Source organism: Rhinatrema bivittatum, chromosome 4 (assembly GCF_901001135.1).
Source record: "Rhinatrema bivittatum chromosome 4, aRhiBiv1.1, whole genome shotgun sequence".
NCBI lineage: Eukaryota > Metazoa > Chordata > Amphibia > Gymnophiona > Rhinatrematidae > Rhinatrema > Rhinatrema bivittatum.
This window is the reverse complement of record NC_042618.1, coordinates 87,484,126-87,500,446: the sequence shown is the minus strand read 5'-3', so window position 1 is coordinate 87,500,446 and position 16,321 is coordinate 87,484,126. Positions and strand designations below refer to the sequence as shown.

Below are 16,321 nucleotides of genomic sequence, written 5' to 3'. Positions count from 1 at the left end.
TCCACTTCAGTGCCAGGAAAAATATTGGAAAGTGTTCTAAACATCAAAATCACAGAACATATAGAAAGACATGGTTTAATGGAACAAAGTCAGCATGGCTTTACCCAAGGCAAGCCTTGCCTCACAAATCTGCTTCACTTTTTTGAAGGAGTTAATAAACATGTGGATAAAGGTGAACCGGTAGATGTAGTATACTTGGATTTTCAGAAGGCGTTTGACAAAGTTCCTCATGAGAGGCTTCTAGGAAAAGTAAAAAGTCATGGGATAGGTGGCGATGTCCTTTCGTGGATTGCAAACTGGCTAAAAGACAGGAAACAGAGAGTAGGATTAAATGGACAATTTTCTCAGTGGAAGGGAGTGGACAGTGGTGCCTCAGGGATCTGTATTGGGACCCTTACTTTTTAATATATTTATAAATGATCTGGAAAGAAATACGACGAGTGAGATAATCAAATTTGCAGATGACACAAAATTGTTCAGAGTAGTTAAATCACAAGCAGATTGTGATAAATTGCAGGAAAACCTTGTGAGACTGGAAAATTGGGCATCCAAATGGCAGATGAAATTTAATGTGAATAAGTGCAAGGTGATGCACATAAGGAAAAATAATCCATGCTATAATTACACAAAGTTGGGTTCCATATTAGGTGCTACAACCCAAGAAAGAGATCTAGGTGTCATAATGGATAACACATTGAAATCGTCGGTTCTGTGAGCTGCGGCAGTCAAAAAAGCAAACAGAATGTTTGGAATTATTAGAAAGGGAATGGTGAATAAAACGGAAAATGTCATAATGCCTCTGTATCGCTCCATGGTGAGACTGCACCTTGAATACTGTGTACAATTCTGGTCGCCGCATCTCAAAAAAGATATAATTGCGATGGAGAAGGTACAGAGAAGGGCTACCAAAATGATAAGGGGAATGGAACAGCTCCCCTATGAGGAAAGACTAAAGATGTTAGGACTTTTCAGCTTGGAAAAGAGACGGCTGAGGGGGGATATGATAGAGATGTTTAAAATCATGAGAGGTCTAGAACGGGTAGATGTGAATCGGTTATTTACTCTTTTGGATAGTAGAAAGACTAGGGGGCACTCCATGAAGTTAGCATGGGGCACATTTAAAACTAATCGGAGAAAGTTCTTTTTTACTCAACGCACAATTAAACTCTGGAATTTGTTGCCAGAGGATGTGGTTAGTGCAGTTAGTGTAGCTGTGTTTAAAAAAGGATTGGATAAGTTCTTGGAGGAGAAGTCCATTGCCTGCTATTAAGTTCACTTAGAGAATAGCCACTGCCATTAGTAATGGTAACTTGGAATAGACTTAGTTTTTGGGTACTTGCCAGGTTCTTATGGCCTGGATTGGCCACTGTTGGAAACAGGATGCTGGGCTTGATGGACCCTTGGTCTGACCCAGTATGGCATTTTCTTATGTTCTTCTTATGTTCTTAAATATTTTTACGTTCCAAGTGTAGGAATTCTGTTTTCTCTATGTTAATAACTAATTCCATCTGATTTAGTAACTGTTTGATGATATCCAGATACATGTTGGCTATGTTCAAAGTCTTTTCAATTGTGTCATCAATGGGTAAAATTAGTTGAATATCATCAGCGCATATGTAGTGTAAGATGCCTAGACCAGCTAGCAGGTGACATAGTGGTAGGAGGTATATGTTGAATAGGGTGGCCGATAAAGCTGAACCCTGTGGGACTCCTGTTTGAAGGTTTATTTTTTTTGACATTACGTTTTTTTTATCTGTACTTGGTAGTATCTATTATTTAGACATGATTTGAACCATTTGATTGTTTTGTTACTTAAACCTATTTCTTCTAATCTATTTAGTAGGATGTTATGATTTACAGTATCAAATGCTGCTGATAGGTCTAGCATCATTAAGATGTACCGCATACCGCTGTCAAAGCCTCTCATGATGTTGTCTGTTAGGGCGAAAGCCATGTTGTGATGGGTATAGGATATTGTTGTTCTCTAAGTGTTCTGCTAGCTGATTTTGTATAGTTTTTTCTATTCATTTTGCAATTAGTGGTAAGTTAGATACTGGTCTATAATTGTTCAGAATGCTTGGATAGCTGTTTTTTTTCTTTAAAATTGGTTTTACGATTGTCTCTTTTAGTGTGTCTGGCATGGTTCTTTCTATTATGTGCATGGACAATTTTTCAGGAGAATTTGTATACACATGTACTTTTGGATTTTCAAAACCAAGTCCAAATCCCTCTCAAACTCCCCCCAGATGAACTTACACATGAAAAAGCAGTATATGTAGATAAACACACATTGCAGATAGATAATTTTGTAAAAGGCTATTTCTGCAGGCAAAACCCTGTTTTACCCATGGAAATGCCTTTGAAAGTTGTCCTCCAAGTGATGTAATGACTGTAGAGGGCAGTTTGGCCCAGTGGTTTGCTTTACTTCTTAATGTATGTTTAAATAGTGTGTGTGTTATGTTATTTTTCCACCTTTTTGAACAATTAACTAATGACACACAATAAAATTAAACCTTCTTACATAAGGGGTTTGTGTCAGTCTGTAATATAATGCAGGGAGCAAATCCACTCTTTTGCTCGCAGTGGGCTTTAGAATGTAGTCATAGCATGCATTAAATATTCTAATCTTCTACAATCTCCTTTTATTAATATATAGGCGAATTTTAAAAGGCTCGCGTATGGACAGGTCCTGCTCGCACTATTTTTTAAAGGGCGCGGCCACACGCATAACCCCCAAAACACGCAGACATGCCGGGCCAGCTTAAAGGGGGCAGGCCAGTGGGCATGGTGTGGGCGGGCTGGGACAGCGCCCAAGGAGCAGTAAGCATTAAAATAAAAAATTTGGGGTAGCTAGGTAGGGGTTAGGCGTCAGGGTGGAAAGGGGAAAAAGGAGGAAGGTTAGGTGGGGGGTACAGAAGTTCAGTCCCAGTCAGTCCTTAATTAGAGCGGACTGGGAAAAAGGCTGATCACGTCGCTGGGTGTAAGTGAAAAATTCCCCCCCCCCCCATGAGTGGGGCACCCGCCCGTACCGATTATAAAATTAGGCGTTTGTGTGCGAGCCAGGAACCACGTGCACCTTTTAAAATCAACCCCATATTGCTTATCCAATCTCTATTTTATTGTCCATAATATCAAACTCCCTACAAAATTTCATTTTTTTTTTTTTATCTTTTATCAAAGACATCTTAAAAACAACTCCAACAAGCCTGAAATAACACAGCTTGTCTATTTTCAAGAACTCTCTGACATTGTCAATGTTTCGGCACTCACATGACTGCCTCAGGGGATCATGAAACTATTTCAAATTGTCTTTTTCTTATATTAGCTTATTTTTTCAATGCTTTTTTTTAGTCTGATGTAGGACTGGAGAAGGGTGGATGTGGCTCCTGTTCTTAAAAGTGGAAGTAAGAAGTAGGCTGGGAACTACAGGCCAGTTAGTATGACTTCTGTGGAGAACAAACTAATGGATTGCAAGATCTGAGGAAGAATGGTTATACCAGAGGTAAATCTTGTCAGACAAATCTGATCAATTTCTTTGACTGAGTGACCAGACAGATGGATCAAGGGAGAGTGCAATACATAGTGGTCTCGGATTTCAGCAAAGCCTTTAACACGATTCCGCATAGAAGCCTTATAAATAAATTATGTGCCCTTGGAATGGATTCGAGAGTGACTAGGAGGTGACAAAGGGAAATAGTAAATAGAGTTTTCTCTGAGGAGGGGCTTGTTATTAGCGGTGTGCCTCGGGGATTGGTCTTTGGATCAGTTCTTTTCAACATTTTTGTGAGCGACATAACGGAAGGGTTGTTGGGAAAGGTTTATCCTTTTGAAAATGATACCAAAATCTGTAACAGGCTGGGCAGCCAGGATGGAGTGGAAAACATGAGCAGGTATCTAGTGAAGCTCATGGAATGGTCTAAATTCTGGCAACTTAACTCTTAATGCTGAAAAATGCAGAAACCCTAGGGAAATGTACAGTTTTGGAGGTGAAATTCTTCTAAGTACAAAGGAAGAGCGAGATCTGGGGATAATTTATTTATTTATTTAGTGCTTTTTTTATACCGACATTCATGATACAGACCATATCATATCGGTTTACAAGGAACAGGGGGTTATAACACTAACATTAACAGAGGAAAAGGCAAAAGTTACATTAAAACAAGGGTACTAGAACTAGGAAGAGGAGAAGCCAATAGCAGAAGGTAACTCGGTAACTATAACAATAACAAATCATTTACAATGTCGGTAATGGAGTGCTGAGACGGGCCTGAGTTAAGGGAAGGCTTGTTGAAACAGCTAGGTCTTGAGTTTTTTCCTGAACGTCAACAGGCAAGGTTCTTGTCTGAGATCAGAGGGAATAGCATTCGAGATGGCTGGCCACGCTGTATCTGATGATCTTAACGTGGCCAAACAGGTGGATAAAGGGCCGGTAAAAGCCAAAAAGATACTTGGATGCAAAGGGAGAGGAATGGTCAGCAGAAAAAGGGAGGTAATATTGCCCCTGTATAGGTCCCTGGTGAGACCTCACTTAGAATAACGAGTATAAATCTAAAGACCCCATCTTCAAAAGGATATAAACAGTATGGAGTCGGTCCAAAGGGTGACTACTAAAATGGTCAGTGGTTTTCGTTCTACAACATATGGGGATAAACTTAAAGATCTAAAACATGTATACCCTAGAGAAAAGGGGAGATAGGGGAAATATGATAGAGACATTCAGCTATCCCCAAGGTTTCCATGCACAGGAGGGGAGCCTTTTTCAATGGAAAGGAAGCTCTAGAACCAGGAGTCATGAGATGAGATTGAAAGGGGGTAGAAAGCAGAGTTGCTTACCTGTAACAGGTGTTCTCACAGGACAGCAGGATGTTAGTCCTCACATATGGGTGACATCATCAAGATGGAGCCAATCACAGAACACTTTTGTCAAAGTTTCTAGAACTTTGACTGCCACCTACTGGGCATGCCCAGCATGGCACTAACCCTGCATCCAGCAGGGGTCTCCCTTCAGTCTTATGTATAGCAAAAAAAAGCATGCGAAAAATAAAATAATAAATCGCAAGCGTAACCAACTCCACGGGGTGGCGGGTGGGTTTCGTGAGGACTACCATCCTGCTGTCCTGTGAGAACACCTGTTACAGGTAAGCAACTCTGCTTTCTCACAGGACAAGCAGGATGGTAGTCCTCACATATGGGTGAATAACAAGCTGAGGATGCCCGCGCACGTACCAAAAACACCCAAAGACATGCAAAAGGCACAACAACAGGGGTGATTCTTTGGGCAGCCTGAATATCCCAGCAGGTGCAGAAGGAAGTTGGATATTACGCTGAGAATAGATTGCATAGAACAGACTGGCCAAAGATAGCATCTTGTGTACCAGCTTTGTCTATGCAGTAGTGGGCTGCAAAAGTATGGAGAGAACTCCAGGTTGCAGCTTTACAGATATCAATAAGAGATAGAGAACGAAGGTTTGCAACCAACATTGCCATTGTTCTAATGGAGTGCACCTTAACTCGATCTTGGAGCGGAAGGCCTGCTTGTTGATAACAGAAGGAAATACAGTCCGCCAGCCAGGAGGACAGGGTCTACTTTCCGACCGGGTGTCCCAGCTTAAGCTTATCAAAGGAAACAAAAAAGCTGGGTGGATTTCCTATGGCCTGCAGTGCGTTCCAAATAAAAAGCAAGCACACGTTTGCAGTCCAAGGAATGCAGAGCCCGCTCAGCAGGAAGTGAGTGGGGTTTTGGGAAGAAAGTCGGCAGTACTATGGATTGATTTAAATGAAACTCAGATACCACTTTCGGTAGAAATTTTTGGTGAGTGCGAGGAACCACTCGATCATAGAGAAATTTCATGTAAGGGGAATATGTGACCAGCACCTGTAGCTCACCAATCCTGCGAGCAGACATTAAGGCCAGAAGGAAAAGGACCTTCCAAGTGATATGCCGTAGCTCGCAGGAATGCAGAGGCTCAAACGGAGGTTTCATGAGCTGTGCTAAAACCACATTAGAGTCCCAAGGCGGGGCCGGTAGACGGAGAGGAAGCTTCAGGTGAAGTAATCCCTTCATAAAGCGCACCACCAGGGGTTGTGTCGATATAGAGACATCCCCTATACCCCTATGGAAGGCAGCCACAGCACTGACATGAACTCTGATGGAAGAGGTTTGTAAGCCCGAATCTGAGAGATGCCAAAGGTGGTCTAAAACTGATTTGTGGTGCAGGTAAAAGGATCTAACTCCTTTGAAGTGCACCATAACGAAAATCCTTTCCATTTAGCATAAGACCTTCTAGTAGAAGGCTTCCGTGAAGCTACTAGGACATGGGATACAGATTCTGAAAGATTGAGCGGTTGTAGGATCAACCTTTCAACATCCAAGCCGTCAGTGACAAGGCCTGAAGGTTGGGGTGGTGCAATTGGCCGGTCCTCTGAGATATCAGGGATGGATCCGAGCCCAGGGGAATATGCGGACGCACTGAGAGATCATAAAGGATGGGAAACCATGCCTGTCGAGGCCAGTAGTGGGCAATGAGAATCATTAGACCCTTGTCCATGTGTAGCTTCATGAGAGTCTTGCTGATGAGAGGAAGTGGTGGGTAGGCATAGAGAAGGCCCTTCGTCAAAGATAGGCGAATGCATCCCAAGGTGGAACTTGGCGACTGCAATGTAGGGAGCAGAAGTTGTCCACCTTGTGACTCTGAAGTGATGCGAAAAGGTCTATAGTCGGGTACCCCCACTTCTGAAATATTCTGGCTGCAACTACAGGGTTGAGGGACCACTCGTGGGGCTGGAATTCCCAACTGAGATTGTCCGCTAGAACATTGTCCACACCTGCCAGATAGGTTGCTCTGAGAAGCATGGCCTGAGATAGAGCAAAAGCCCAAATCTGCACTACCTCCTGACATAGGAGGTAGAATCCGGTTCCCCCCTGCTTGTTGACGTACCACATTGCTACCTGGTTGTCTGTTTGGATCAGGATTGTTTTGTTGGACAAACAATCCCGAAACGCTCAGAGCTCCAGACAATTTATTTGATGTTGCAACTCCTCTGCCGACCAGGTTCCCTGAGTCTGCAGGTTGTTGACATGCGCTCCCCAACCTAGAGTGGAAGCATCGGTCGTCAAGATTATTTGAGGTTCTGGAGCTTGAAAGGGTAAGGCCTTGAAGTAGACGGGACTCCAGGATCCAACATACCAGTGAGAGACGAAGTTGACTGGTGATGTGGGCATTGTTGGACATTGGATGATGGGCCTGTGACCACTGGGACTTTAAAGTCCACTGTGTTACTCGCATGGCTAGACGAGCCATAGGTGTAAAATGGACCGAGGACGCCATATACCCCAGCAAAACTACGAGATGACGAGCTGTCTTGGTTTGACGAGACTGTATATCTCATGCTAACGACGCCATGTGTAATCTCGGTTCCTGGGAAGAAACGCCCTTGCTTGGATTGTGTCGAGATCCACTCCGATAAAGGAGAGGAACTGAGATGGAACCAGGTGAGATTTCTGATAATTGATTAGAAATCCCAATGATAGTAGTAGCTGTACTGTAAGGTGGAGGGAGTGAAGAACTCCTTCCGATGACTGAATTCTCAGCAACCAGTCGTCCAGGTAAGGATAGACATGAGTGCCCAGTCTTCTTAAGTATGCGGCTACTACTGCCAGGCATTTCGTGAAGACACGAGGTGCTGACGCAAGGCCGAATGGAAAAACTCTGTATTGGAAATGTTGGTCTCCGACAAGGAAGCGAAGGTATTTTCTGTGAGACAGGGTAATTGTGTTGTGCATGTACGTGTCTTTGAGGTCTAGAGAGCAAAGCCACTCCCCCTGTTGGAGAAGTGGAAGCAATGAGCCCAAGGTTACCATCCAAAACTTCTCTCTCCGAAGATGTTTGTTTAGAGTCTGAAGGTCTAATATCGGGCGAATACCTCCCATCTTTTTTGGGATTAAAAAGTATCGGGAGTAGAATCTGAGTCCCCTCTGGGAAAGAGGAATCAGTTCTATGGCATTCGCATGCAGAAGGGAAGTTATTTCCTCCTGCAGACGATGACAGTGGTCGGATGAGGTCCACCCCAAACGAGGAGGTCTGTCCGACAGGACGGAGAGTAAGTTTAGATGGTAGCCTTGAGCTACGACCGACTGTACCCACTGGTCTGTGGTGATTGTTAGCCACATGGTGGAGAAGTGGCATAGCTGGCTGGTCCACTGGTCCCAGTGGAGTCTCGGTAGCTGCGCCCACCGAAGGCGAGGGGCGCCAGGTTATGCTCCTCAGCCCGGGTCTTCTTCTTCGGTGGTTCGCTCGATGACGCCACGTCGACTTTCCCAGTTGTTCTAGTTTAAAAGCTGCTCTATCTCCTTTTTAAAGGTTAGTGCCAGCAGTCTGGTTCCACCCTGGTTAAGGTGGAGCCCATCCCTTCAGAAAAGATTCCCCCTTCCCCAAAAGGTTCCCCATTTCCTTAAAAATTGAATCCCTCTTCCTTGCACCATCGACTCATCCACGCATTGAGACTCCAGAGCTCTGCCTGCCACTAAGGAGCTGCGCGTGGAACAGGAGGCATTTCCGAAGCAGAAAGCCTGTGAGGGAGTCAGTTGGACCGTTAGATGATCGAGGGGTTACAGGGGCACTTAGGGAAGATAAGGCCATCGCGGAAAGATTAAATGATTTCTTTGCTTCGGTGTTTACTGAAGAGGATGTTGGGGAGGTACCCGTACTGGAGAAGGTTTTCATGGGTAATGATTCAGATGGACTGAACCAAATCACGGTGAACCTAGAAGATGTGGTAGACCTGATTGACAAACTTAAGAGTAGTAAATCACCTGGACCGGATGGTATACACCCCAGAGTTCTGAAGGAACTCAAAAATGAAATTTCAGACCTATTAGTAAAAATTTGTAACCTATCATTAAAATCATCCATTGTACCTGAAGACTGGAGGATAGCTAATGTAACCCCAATATTTAAAAAGGGCTCCAGAGGCGATCCGGGAAACTACAGACCGGTTAGCCTGATTTCAGTGCCAGGAAAAATAGTGGAAAGTGTTCTAAACATCAAAATCACAGACCATATAGAAAGACATGGTTTAATGGAACAAAGTCAGCATTGCTTTACTCAAGGCAAGTCTTGCCTCAGAAATCTGCTTCACTTTTTTGAAGGCGTTAATAAACATGTGGATAACGGTGAACCGGTAGATGTAGTGTACTTGGATTTTCAGAAGGCGTTTGACAAAGTTCCTCATGAGAGGCTTCTAGGAAAATTAAAAAGTCATGGGATAGGTGGCGATGTCCTTTCGTGGATTACAAACTGGCTAAAAGACAGGAAACAGAGTAGGATTAAATGGACAATTTTCTCAGTGGAAGGGAGTGGGATAGTGGAGTGCCTCAGGGATCTGTATTGGGACCCTTACTTTTCAATATATTTATAAATGATCTGGAAAGAAATATGACAAGTGAGGTAATCAAATTTGCGGATGATAGAAAACTGTTCAGAGCAGTTAAATCACAAGCAGATTGTGATAAATTGCAGGAAGACCTTGTGAGGCTGGAAAATTGGGCATCAAAATGGCAGATGAAATTTAATGTAGATAAGTGCAAGGTGATGCATATAGGGAAAAATAACCCATGCTATAGTTACACAATGTTATGTTCCATATTAGGTGCTACTACCCAAGAAAAAGATCTAGGCGTCTTAGTGGATAACACATTGAAATAGTCAGTTCAGTGTGCTGCGGCAGTCAAAAAAGCAAACAGAATGTTGGGAATTATTAGAAAGGGAATGGTGAATAAAACGGAAAATGTCATAATGCCTCTGTATCGCTCCATGGTGAGACTGCACCTTGAATACTGTGTACAATTCTGGTCGCCGCATCTCAAAAAAGATATAATTGCGATGGAGAAGGTACAGAGAAGGGCTACCAAAATGATAAGGGGAATGGAACAACTCCCCTATGAGGAAAGACTAAAGAGGTTAGGACTTTTCAGCTTGGAGAAGAGACGACTGAGGGGGGATATGATAGAGGTGTTTAAAATCATGAGAGGTCTAGAACGGGTAGATGTGACTCGGTTATTTACTCTTTCGGATAGTAGAAAGACTAGGGGGCACTCCATGAAGTTAGCATGGGGCACATTTAAAACTAATCGGAGAAAGTTCTTTTTTACTCAACGCACAATTAAACTCTGGAATTTGTTGCCAGAGGATGTGGTTAGTGCAGTTAGTATAGCTGTGTTTAAAAAAGGATTGAATAAGTTCTTGGAGGAAAAGTCCATTACCTGCTATTAAGTTCACTTAGAAAATAGCCACTGCCATTAGCAACGGTAACATGGAATAGACTTAGTTTTTGGGTGCTTGCCAGGTTCTTGTGGCCAGGATTGGCCACTGTTGGAAACAGGATGCTGGGCTTGATGGACCCTTGGTCTGACCCAGTATGGCATGTTCTTATATTCTTAAGCATGAAGCCCACTTTCTAAGAGGCCAATCTCTTGTTGAATAAGTGGACAGTAGCCACTCAAGCAGCAGACAAGATTTAATCTTCGGCTCACCTTTCAATTTATCATTGACTGTAGAATCCTGGACAGATTTAGGGATTTTCTTGCTGACTTGTTTGTTGTTTTCAGTCTCTTTGGTAACAGCTAATATCCTCTGTTGTATCTTTTTATTCCTTCTTTCTTCCTTTTCCACAAAGCTGAAAGGTTTCTGTGTGTAAAGGAGGAACTCCTGTCTCTTTTGTACATTTGCATGCCGTTGAGCTTCCTTTTTTTCCATCATTTCTTGGTAAAGTGGAAGAAAAATGTGAGCTGGCATGGGCTGAGCACGGAATTTCTTCTGACATTCTATTTGCTCCTGATTTTCTTCCTCTAACTTTTCCCTCTCTGCTTCCAGGGAGGCATATGCTTTCATCAATTTAGCCTTCTGTTGAGCTTCTCGTACAGTCATTTTAAAGGGCTTAGGGATCGTGATTGCTAAGGACCAAGGTGATGCACCACTTTTAGGTCTCTGTCGTGTCGGGTCAGAAATCAGCCTTGTCAAAGTGCTAGATCTAAAGGGAAAAAAAGAGAGCATTAATACAAATTGCATAAAATGAAAGGGAACTGGGTCTCCATGAAATATATGAAGGATAATATGAATAAAAGGAATTTTGTAAGGTGGTTTTGTCATCGTACACCAGATCTGACTCATCTTATGTAATTCAGAAGGCAGGTAGCTGCTTCTTTTATTATCTTACTTTCAAATTCACAAAACCCAAGTTACAATTCTATATGGGGTCGATTTTAAAAGGTGCGCACATGTTATAAAATACGTTTCACGCATCCACGTGCATGCCAGATTTTCATGTCCGCGCACACGTGTGCGGGCGGGTGGCCTGCTCCGCGCGCAGGTGGGGGGGGGATTTTAGAATAATATGCATGGCGACGCAAGTAGGGTTTCCAAAGTTCCTTACCCCTAACCCTATCCTTCTTCAATCTTTCCCTCTCCTCACCGAACCCTAAACTAACCCTACCTTTCCCCATTTTTTTAAATTTTTATAATTCTGCTCCTCTGGAGCAGAATTAAACTCTGTTTGCCTTCCAGCTGCCGGCACATGCTTCCCCTGGACAGCATCTGATTGTGCTGTCCCAACCCACCTCCCACCCCTTCAGCGGGCCTGGCACTTGTGCACGTATCGGGGGTTACGCGTGTGGCCGGAACCGTTCTAAAATGTGTGCGTCATAAGCAAGGCCCAGCTACGCGCATAACCTCTCTCCGATTTTTACGTGTGTGGGTCTTTTAAAATTTAGGCACATATGTTTAGTGAAAAGCCTTAAATAACATTTAAACATACAGGGGTAGATTTTAAAAGCCCTGCGCCGGCGGCCTATTTTGCATAGGCCGCCGGCGCATGCAAAGCCCCGGGACGCGCGTAAGTCCCGGGGCTTTGTAAAAGGGGCAGGAGGGGGTGTGTCCGGGGTCAGGGGGCGGTCCGAGGCGGGTCCAGGGGCGTGGCGACGGTTCGGGGGTGGGCCGGGAGGGCAGTCCCAAGTCCCCCGGCACTGCGGCCTGTGCCGGGGGATGGCGAGGTGGCGCGCGCAAGTTACGCCTGCTTTGAGCAGGCGTAACTTGCACAACATAGGTGGGGGGGATTTAGTTAGGGGTGGGGGGATGCGGAAGGAAAGTTCCCTCCGAGGCCTCTTCGATTTCGGAGCGGCCTCGGAGGGAACGGAGGCAGGCTGCGTGGCTCGGCGCACACAGGCTGCCGATTTTGCGCAGCCTTGCGCACGCAGACCCCGGATTTTGTAAGATACGCGCGGCTATGCGCGAATCTTATAAAATCCGGTGTACTTGTTTGCGCCAGTTGCGCGAACAAAAGTACGCACGCGCGTACTTTTTAAAAATCTACCCCACATTCACCAGCAACACTATAACTTATTTACACATAATTATAGCCTGCAGAAGCCTAAATATTTTAGTTCAAAGTGGATCACAAATAACATTAATAATAAATAAGGCATTCACAATAAAACACAAAAGTATACATTTATGAAACATACAAAACAAAGCAAAAAATTATAAGCTTCATTAACATAAAATGCTTTAACTTTCTTTCTAAAAAGATTAATATGACTGGAAGTGCATTCCATAGAAGTGGTCCTGCACAGGAAAAATCCCAGGCATGCAAAACTTGTAGTTTCAGCTGACGCAATGAGAGTGTGACAAGCAGCTGAGACCCGAGTGGGAACATGTGGTCTCAAGTTATAAGGGCTATTTCCATACAAATTTGTGAATAATTGTACAATACTTAAACTGGGCATACCATCCAACGGGAAAGTCACTGAAGATTAACCAGTGTACATGAAATATGACCATACAAAGAAATTCCCGTTGACATTCGTGCAGCTGCATTTTGAATTAACAGCAATGCCCGCATGTGAGCTTTAGGTAAACCCACATACAGAGCATTGCAGTAATCAAATTGTAACACTAATTTAAAAAGTTATTGTGATAATTTTTTTTAAAAGGCCGTATTAGTTTCAATTTATAAAAAGCAGTCTTAATATTATATTTTAAATCATTTTGCATATTTAGCTGGGAATGTAACATTACTCTTCAGATTATGGTCTCAAACACTATCGGAAATGAAGGCCTCTCACACAACAAAATACAGAATCATTTAATGGTAAAAGGTCTACCCACCCATAACACCAGTTGTTTTGAAATATTTAATGTAATTTCATTCAACCAACTACTGATTCATATGCTCTGGGATTTCCTCATCCTTAGAACAAACAATAAAAAACCGGATAGTGTTGAAGTATATAAAATAATATACATTTGATTTAAAAATATTAAACAAAACTGCAGATCCGTGAGGTAGTCCGCAGTGCATTTCTTTCCATAGAGAACACAGGTTTCCCAACAAGATTCCTGCAGGAAAGACTTAGGCCAGGCTAAAACCAATCCTCCCATCCCAATTTGTTTAAGATGGGAAATTATTTTACTGTGATTTACAGTATTGAAGTCAGACAACATATCTGGCTGCATCAAAATCCCAGCTTCTGCTTTATCCAACTCTGAGAGGTGCTGCAGGGTGCCCAGTGGTGGTGGGTGTCCTCCCCTGAGCGCTGGCGCGGTTTAATGGTTCGAGGCGGGCTGTGCTGACGTTGGGGGGGGGGGCGGGTCCCCCGATCGGGGATCTCTCTACTCCCTTCCTTCACATTTCAAGCGATGTTTCTCATTTTATTTATTTATGTTCAGTCACTTAACCGGCTATTCAAGTTATAGGCAGGCTGAGGGCGGCTCAGGGTGACGCTACTTAACCGGATAAGTAAACTGGCCTTAGACAAATAATTTATCTGGATAAGTTAGACAAATAAGACTTATCCACCTAAGTAGCACTTGCTATGGGCACTGTCAGCCAAATGTGCCTATCTGGCAAACTTAAAAATACAATAGGTTTTCAATCCCTAACCCTCTGAGGATAAGGGAATACCTACAGTACGTGAACATAATCCGCTCTGAAGAACTCAGTCTCAGTAGTGACCTTTACAAATTGATTTTCCTACCTCTCAGCTTTTTGGAGTTCATTAGGAAATGTCGGTTCATTCTTCTGGAAGAAACATTCCAGCTCTTGACCCTCTTTGCTTAGTTTCGTATCACCTTCTGCCTGGGCCTGGTACAGAGTACCTAACTCCAAGAGATATTGCCGGTTTTCAATCTTCAGAGCCTGCAGCCTGGCAAAAACAGTGTCTGCACAGACTGTTTCCTCTTCTTCCACAAGAAAATCCACTAGCTTGCCTCCTCTGGGAGATACTTCTGCCTCTGATTCTGATGAACTCTCAAGGGGAAATACCTGCAGATGTTAGAATTGAACAGTTAGTAACAGAAATGAGTCTACCTTTAAGAAATGACCCAGACTACGGAGTGAATACATTAAATCTCTGCTTACAAGATATTTCAGACTAGACAGTCAAAAGCAAATTAAAATTAAATACAAAGACTGAAGTAAGGGTCTCATTTATTCCTGAATTGCATATGATGGTTCCTAGATTCCATTGAAATCAAAACTATAATCTGAGAATCATTTTAGACCACATTACAGCAGTGGCTGGGAGAGCATTTACTAAATTGAGATTAATGTGCCAGTTGCGACCATTTTTAGAGCTTTATGAATTTAAAGCTGTGTTGCGTGCTCTAATCATATCTTCCCTTGATTGCTGCAACTCTGTTTCTGGGTTTGCCAATGAAGATTACCTGTAAATTAGTCATACCTGGGAACTCTCTGGGTTTGATCAGGAGACAAAAGAATTTCAACGAAATCTCTAGAGTCTCCAGAGATAAAGCATGTTGGTTAGCTTACTTGTATATAGGGCTCTCTGTAGACAGCAACATGAATTAGCCATGACTCATGGGGGACATCATTAAATGGCACCAAATGTACCCATTTATTTATTTTAACTTTTGTATACCGACATTCATGTAGACATATCATATTGGTTTACATAGAACAAGAGTAATAACATATTAGAAAGAAGGTTAAGTTACATAGAACTGGGGTCATGAGAACTGGGATAACGGAAAGCACAGGAAAGGCGTAGAAGGTCGAATCTAGTTACAGTTGATTTAGCATATAACGTAGAATTTATAACATATAACATAATTGGCTGTTGGCTGAAAGGGGCTGAAAATGAATGAGGGTACAAAAGGTGTCTAGATATTTAGTGGTATGATATATTTGTACCGTACATATTCGTAAAATGCATTTATAACATACAAACATCATTTAAGGGAAGCAAACTTGTGGGGTAGACATTTTAGAGAGGAAGCATAGTTATGAGATCACAAATTTCTGCAGTAGGTAATGTAACAGTAAGGTGGTATCTTTATGGGAAGCAATCCGAAGGGGAGAAGAAGGATGTGGGAGGGTAGGGCAAGAATGGAGTCTGTAACTAAGGAAAGGCTTGTTTGAACAGCCAGGTCTTAAGTTTTTTTAAAAGGTAACGGGGCAGTGCTCCTGGCGTAACTCAGGGGGCATGGAATTCCATAGTGATGGCCCTGCTAGGAAGAAGGCTTCTTCTTTGGTGGAGGTATGATGAACGAGTTTGGCTGGGGGGATGTGGAGAGAACCTTTGTAGGCGGTACTGACCGGTCTTTTAGATGTGTGGAAGCGCAGAGAGTCTTTTGGCCAAAGTGATTGCTGGTTGTGTAGGGTCTTGTGAATGATGGAAAAGACTCTTATATAGAATTCTAAAGCGGATAGGGAGCAAGTGGAGATCTTTGAGGACAGGGGTAATGTGATCTGTTCGGCGTGTATTGGTAAGGATTCTGGTGGCTGCATTTTGGAGCATTTGTAGGGGTTTCGCGGTTGTTGTGGGGAGGCCTAGAAGAAGGGTGTTACAATAGTCAATCTTTGAGAATAGGGTAGCTTGGAGGACTGTGCGAAAATCATAGAAGTTGTTCTGTCCCCAGCAGTGGGTACATGTTTGTATCTGTATATATTGTAGTTTAACTGTGTTTAGTGCAGTCCTCCCTTCTGAGGATCCTTAATACTGAAACACTGTTTGTAACCTATGATAAAAATCAGTGGTCTACCAGGATGACATTGGAGTTGCAAATGGAGCATTTGGACTGCATCTCGGGGCATCGTACAAGGGACAACATAAGAACATAAGAAAATGCCATACTGGGTCAGACCAAGGGTCCATCAAGCCCAGCATCCTGTTTCCAACAGTGGCCAATCCAGGCCATAAGAACCTGGCAAGTACCCAAAAACTAAGTCTATTCCATGTAACCATTGCTAATGGCAGTGGCTATTCTCTAAGTGAACTTAATAGTAGGTAATGGACTTCTCCTCCAAG

At 43.1% G+C, this 16,321-nt stretch overlaps 1 protein-coding gene across 1 annotated transcript in view; it reads right to left on the bottom strand.

The window, feature by feature from the left end:
- FAM161B (FAM161 centrosomal protein B) overlaps positions 1 to 16,321 on the bottom strand; it is a 114,606-nt gene that overhangs the window by 83,326 nt on the left and 14,959 nt on the right. Inside the window, exons 3-4 of the mRNA XM_029598450.1 lie at positions 14,030 to 14,316; positions 10,532 to 11,028 (exon numbers count right to left, since the gene is read on the bottom strand). Coding sequence (XP_029454310.1) covers positions 10,532 to 11,028; positions 14,030 to 14,316 — 784 coding nt within the window. The remainder of the gene's footprint in view (positions 1 to 10,531; positions 11,029 to 14,029; positions 14,317 to 16,321) is intronic.